Genomic DNA, 6,000 nt, shown 5'->3' with positions numbered 1-6,000 from the left:
TTTTTAAGTATTTAGCACAACCGGGGTTGCTGCAGACGTGTGTGTGTGTGTGTTTGTGTGTGTGTATGTGTGTAATGCTGTCCCTACGCGATGCTTGAAAACAGACCCTCTGCCTGGGTCATGAGGGGACTGCACCGCCGATGATCATTCTTCTCACCCTTCTTCTCACCCTTCTCCTCATCCTTCTCCTCATCCTCCTCCGCTTCCCCCTACCCCAGGTAAACACAGCCCGGTGGTCGCTGGCGCTTCGTAAGACGCTGCCGAATAGGGGACGAGGCTTAGCAGGTCTGGGGACCCCGGAGGCAGCGCGGGGAGCGGGCGGGGGTAACGGGGAGGCGCCGCAGGGGCGGGAGTGGCCGGGGCAGCGCCACCGGCGGGGGGAGGCGCCGGTGCCGGCGGCGCGGGGTGCGCGGCGCAGGGGCGGCGGCCCCGCAGCCCGGGCGGGCGGCAGGTGGGAGCGGAGCGGAGCGGAGCGGAGCGGCGGTGCAGCGGGGCGGGGTGGCTGGGAAGGGAAGGGATGGGCTGCGCACCCAGCATTCACGTCTCGCATAGCGGTGTGATATACTGCCGGGACTCGGAGGAGTCCAACTCCCCCCACCAGACCACCACGATCTCGCAGGGCACGACCACCCTGCACGGCCTCTTCGTTAAGACAGACGCGGCCGACTCCATCCCCTCTGTCCTCGCTTACCAGAGCCGGCAGCCGCCGCCCTCCGCCGGCCCCCGGCGCAAGGAGCGCAGGGAGTCCGGCGGCGCCTCCGCCCGGTCCAGGACGCCCCACTGCTGCAGCGTCGAGGCGGAGACCCAGACCAGCAGCTCCAGCGCCAAGGTAAGCGTCGCCGCTCCGGAGGGATCTCCGGCTGTGCCGGTGCGGGTCCCCGCCGGCCGCGGCAGAGGGAGGACGGTGCGCGGAGCCAGCGCCTCCCCCGCCGGAGGATGCTCGGCGGGCGGGATGCAGCTGGCAGGAGCGGTGCCCTAGTGCCCACTGACTCACCGCAGCTGCGGCGGCCGGGCCGGGCCGGGCTGGCACTGCTGCGGGGGGGCCGCCTCGCCTGGAGCTCGCCGGGGGGAGCAGCAGCCGCCGGGCCCCTCGGGCTCTCTCCGCCTTTCTCCGCCCCGAGCCCACAGCCTTGGTGCGGCTCCGGAGCGCCCTGTGCTGGAATCGGCCGCGCACACCCAGCGAGCGGGGAAAGGGTTAGTTTCGAGCTCTGTAGCTGATGGTAGAGAGTACTTGGTGCTGGCTTTATTTACTTCATCCCTTTTTCTTCCCGCCGTATCTGTTAAAATGAGCTGTTGCTTCTAGGCGTGGGTGTTTGGCTGAGAACCCAACCACTATAATCTGCACACGTATGCTGATGCACCTTGCTGGTGGAGGGCTGTGGAGATGCTCCTGGAGGAGCGGGCGGGGACTGTCTGTAGGGTACCTGGGAGACTTGGGTCCCCCTCTCAGTGGCTGAGGCAGGCACTACTGCAACCTGCCCGTCAACATCTTCACTTAAGTTTAGCACTTGCATAGAGATCATTGTGCTGGACTTTTTTTCCCATGAGGTTTGTTTGGTTTGTTGGGTTTTTTGGTTTTTTTTAATATCAGAGTAGGTAACTTGCCTGAAAGCCTTTTAGAAAAATTAAATTTTGCTTTGTTGCCCCCTTCCAAAGTTTATTAATTAAAAGAAACCCAAAAAAAACCAAAACCAGTATCATGATCTTAGCTGCATCTTAGGTTACTTTTCTGTTGTACTAAGAAAGCAGGATATCATGTCACAAAGTAATCCTAGTATTTTGTTAGAATATCAGTAAGAAATTCCAAAGTTGTAAAATATTTCTTAATAATTTAAAAATTCAGAAGTCAATTTAAGGAAAACGTAAGTGGGAGAAACCACAGGACACAGGAAAAAAACCCCAAACACCCCCATGGCCCGTTGTCAGTTTGTTAGTTCAAGTGCTGAGAAACTCGTAGAATTGTCTGCATTCACGTTGAGTGTTTTACTCATTCAGATGAGGAGCCTGCATCATCAACAACTGGGACAAAATTCAAGCATGACTGGAGTAAAACAATTCTTGTATTTCTTGAATTTGTAGATTTATTTTTTTTTTTACTAGCCAGGGTGCAATACTTAAGACAAAATATGATTTCTTTTTTAATGATTTCTTTTTTCTCCTGTTAAGATGAGAGCAAAATCAAATTGAAAAGAAAATTGGAAGAATTGGGAAAAAAGGTTTTTTTGAGTCATAACTTGGTTCTCAATAGTTGTTTACTATATGTTATTATATTATGTGCTGTTATAAACAAATGTATTTCCCAACTTTCTAGTTATTCAAACTGCATGTGTTTCAGATGGTTTTGAACTTTCTGATTGGTACTGTAATGTTATGGGGTCAACAAGGCCCAGTGCTGGGTCCTGCCCTTGGGTCACAACAACCCCAGGCAGCTCCACAGGCTGGGGCAGAGGGGCTGGAAAGGACCTGAGGGTGCTGGTGACAGCAGCTGAGCATGAGCCAGGCTGTGCCCAGGTGGGCAAGAAGGGCAATGGCATCCTGGCCTGGATCAGCAATGGTGTGGCCAGCAGGAGCAGGGCTGGGATTGTCCCCCTGCGCTGGGCACTGGTGAGGGCACACCTTGAGTGCTGTGTTTAGTTCTGGGCTCTTCACTACAAGACATTGAGGTGCTGGAATGAGTCCAGGGAAGGGAAACAGAGCTGTGAAAGGGTCTGGAGCACAAGTCCTGTGAAGAACAGCTGAGAGAGCTGGGGGTGAGAGAGAAGCCTGAAGAAAAGAAAGCTCAGGAGGGATCTTCCCACTCTCCACAAGTGAAAGGAGTGTGCAGCCAGGTGGGGGTTGGTATCTTCTTCCAGGCAACAAGAGACAGGATGAGAGGAAACAGCCTCAAACTGCTCCAGGGAAGGTTCAGGTGGTACATGAGGAAGAATTTCTTCACACAAAGGATTGTCAAGCATTGGGAGTGACTGCCCAGGAAAGTGATAAAGTCACCAACCCTGGAGCTGTGCAAGAAATGATTGAATGTGGCACTCAGTGCCATGGGCTCATTGATACAGTGGTGATTGGTCAAAGATTGGATTTGATCTTGGACGTCTTTTCACAGAATCACAGAATTAACTAGGCTGGAAAAGACTTTTGAGATCATCAAGCCCAACCTATGACTTAACATCACCTTGTCAACTAGCACATGGCACTGAGTGCCACATTCAGTCTTTTCTGCCCTAAATGATTTTATGGTTCAGAATTGTGATTATTTTTGATAGCTTCACTTCTTTTTACAAATTATGAGTTTGTTAGCTGTCTGGGATTTTGAAGTTATTTAACAACTGTTTCAGTTACATAGTAGAAGTATTTCCGTTCTTACAAGAATTAAGACCTGTAATTTTTTTTTTTTTTTAGTGGAGTTAGAGCTGCCTTTCTTACTGCCAGTCCTGGCATGATTTTGTACATCACACTAAAGTATTGACTACAACAGTGTTGGGTTATTACAGAACTATCATAAAGGCAAAATAGTATACTATACTTGACAGATTATAAGAAGTGGAAAAGTGTGGAAACCTGTTTCTGCAGTAGTACATAACAATATTTATTTCCATAAAAGCTCAAAAGTGAAGAATAATATTATTTATTTTGGTATGGAAAGAGTGTCTAGCAATACCCCTTGGTTTTAGCTCCTGTAGTGCTTGGTTGCATCTATTAACAGTATTGGATATTCCATACCATATGGCCTCACACATGGGGAAAGAAGGAGGAAGGCACGGGGGACATTTGGAGTGATGGTGTTTGTCCTCCCAAACAGCCACTGCACATGATGGGCCCTGCTCTTCTGGGAACAGCTGTACACCTTCCTACCCAAGGGAAGTGGTGACTTAATTCCTTGTTTTGCTTTGCTCATATGTGTACCTTTTTACTTTGCTTATTAAAGTGTCAAAATTCATGAGTTATTTCAGTTTTACTCTTCAGATTCCTTCCCCATTCTCGTGGAGTGAATGAGCAGCTGCCTGGGGCTTAGTTGCCATCTGGGGTTAAACCACCACAAAATCTCATCTAAGTGTATTAGGGGACAAAACCAATATATTGTCTGTTAGCACTATTATATATTAAAATAATTGTCTGTTCTGTAACTGCTCAAACCACTTAAACCATGTTGCTTAGTGTGTCTTCATTTTGTGTTTTAAACTGCTCTTTAGTTGTTTACACAATCAAGTATTGCACTTTACATTTGATCCTGCCTTATACAATGTTTTAAAACTCATCCACACTATGGTATGAAACTAACATTAAAATAAATCAACCTGTAATAATTTCAACCCCATTCAGTTCAAATAAAAAATAAAATAAAAGCCAACCAAAGAAAAAATGATCCCATGTCACTTAAAACATATGGCTTATCTAAACCTTACCTTCAAAGTCTATTTGATCTGTATTCATTTGGTGTGAGGTCAGTGTTACAAAAGATAATTTTTTGCTTTTCTTCTCCTTTACTTAACAAAAAGTTCTGAGCTGTTCAGAGCATTGAGATGTGTTGATCCCATCCCACTCACGCTGTTTACGAGTAACTAGTCAGCAGTTTTGGTAGGTGAGTGTGTTTCTTTTGATCTTGAAAGCCTGGTAAACAATTATCTACTGGTTGCCTGACAAAGATCTCAAGTGGACTTGTTGTGGGTTGATTTGGGAGAAGACCCACAGTTTCTGGTGCCCAGCCATACACTACTCTGTTCTTAAAGTATATGGGCAGAAGCGCTCAATTGAAAAAATGCAGACATTCCTTCCCTCCTTGACAAAGCAAAACAGTATCATGGAAAGAAAGAGTATTAATATCTCAAATGTTCCATCAGCTTTCTATAAAGATACAAGGCATTTAGCTTCCATCACAGAAGCACAACAATGAGCTGAGAAGATGCTGACTGTATAATGGCTGCTTGACCCATTGCTCAGTTATTGCTGGTTCTGAAGTGCAGCAGTACCAGCTGTTTAGCAAGAAGTAAACAGTTTTTTTGACACATCCTTGAGGATTTGAATATGTAAAAAAATGCTTACCTTATATATGTTTACATCTTTTAATTATGACCAAATCTTAAGCAGAAGCTGTGAAAAGTTCTGATTTTTTTAGTATCCTGAGACTTCACAGCATTAACAAAACTTCACAGCCACAGACAAGTTTCAAAGCTCATGTTGCCAACATATTAGCTAGATGGAAAAAAACCTCCAAACAACTTGCAGGCTTCCATTGATTACTTTATCATATTTTTCTTCTTGAAATTACAAGAACAGCAGGTGTAATGATTTGGTTCTTCTTATGCTGTCTTCTTTGTAGAAAAGAAAGACTTGTTTATGAGTCTCTCTTGATCAGTCACAATAGCAGTAGATTTTGACAGTTTTCAGGCTTTTCTGTAGCAAAATAATTATTAGAAGCAAAGCTCAGAAATAAGCAAAAATGCAATGGGACAGTATCTCTTTCCAGTGTTGGCAGTGTTAAGTTTCAAGGTGGAAGTGTTGGGACATATCCTTCTCTTCAAAATGTCAAGGATGTAGGTTTTTTGGTTGGGTTTGGGTCTTTTTTGTTTGTTTTGCTTGGTTTTTTGTTTTTATTTTGTTTTGGTTGTTTTGTTTTATTTTGTTTTGGTTTTTTTTTTTTGGGCAGAATAAGTCAAATACTGCAGCTGCCAAATGCAAAGTGGAGAGCAGCAAGAAATCCAGCCACTGAAAGAGTTGCATCAGGTTCATAGGTCATGTAGAAATACAATCATAAGTATTGCCTTGATTTCAAATACAGTTGTCTTTCAGGCAGTACCATGTATAGGAAAAGTCAGGGTACTTCCTGCACTTCTGTTTTTTTTTGAGGTGTACTACTGGCTAATAGTCAGTTCTGTGGCATGCAGAACATGCCAGATGTAGTGTAAACTTAGAAAATAAACCTCCCAACTCTGTAACTTAATGTGATGAAGGTCCATTTCACAACTCAGTAGGACACCTGAGACATAAGACACCTCTTGAACATAG

At 45.8% G+C, this 6,000-nt stretch overlaps 1 protein-coding gene across 1 annotated transcript in view; it reads left to right on the top strand.

Annotated features, from left to right (window-relative positions):
- Window positions 1-517: 517 nt before the first annotated feature.
- The window catches only part of PDE8B (phosphodiesterase 8B), a gene marked incomplete at both ends in the record, with an annotated part of 68,638 nt that continues 63,155 nt past the window's right edge, over window positions 518-6,000 (top strand). Inside the window, one exon of the mRNA XM_084225095.1 lies at window positions 518-829. Within this exon, the coding sequence (XP_084081221.1) occupies window positions 518-829 (312 nt within the window). The remainder of the gene's footprint in view (window positions 830-6,000) is intronic.

Source organism: Fringilla coelebs (genome assembly GCF_963513975.1).
Source record: "Fringilla coelebs genome assembly, chromosome: Z".
In the NCBI taxonomy this organism is placed as follows: domain Eukaryota; kingdom Metazoa; phylum Chordata; class Aves; order Passeriformes; family Fringillidae; genus Fringilla; species Fringilla coelebs.
This window is presented reverse-complemented; position numbering and strand designations above follow the sequence as displayed.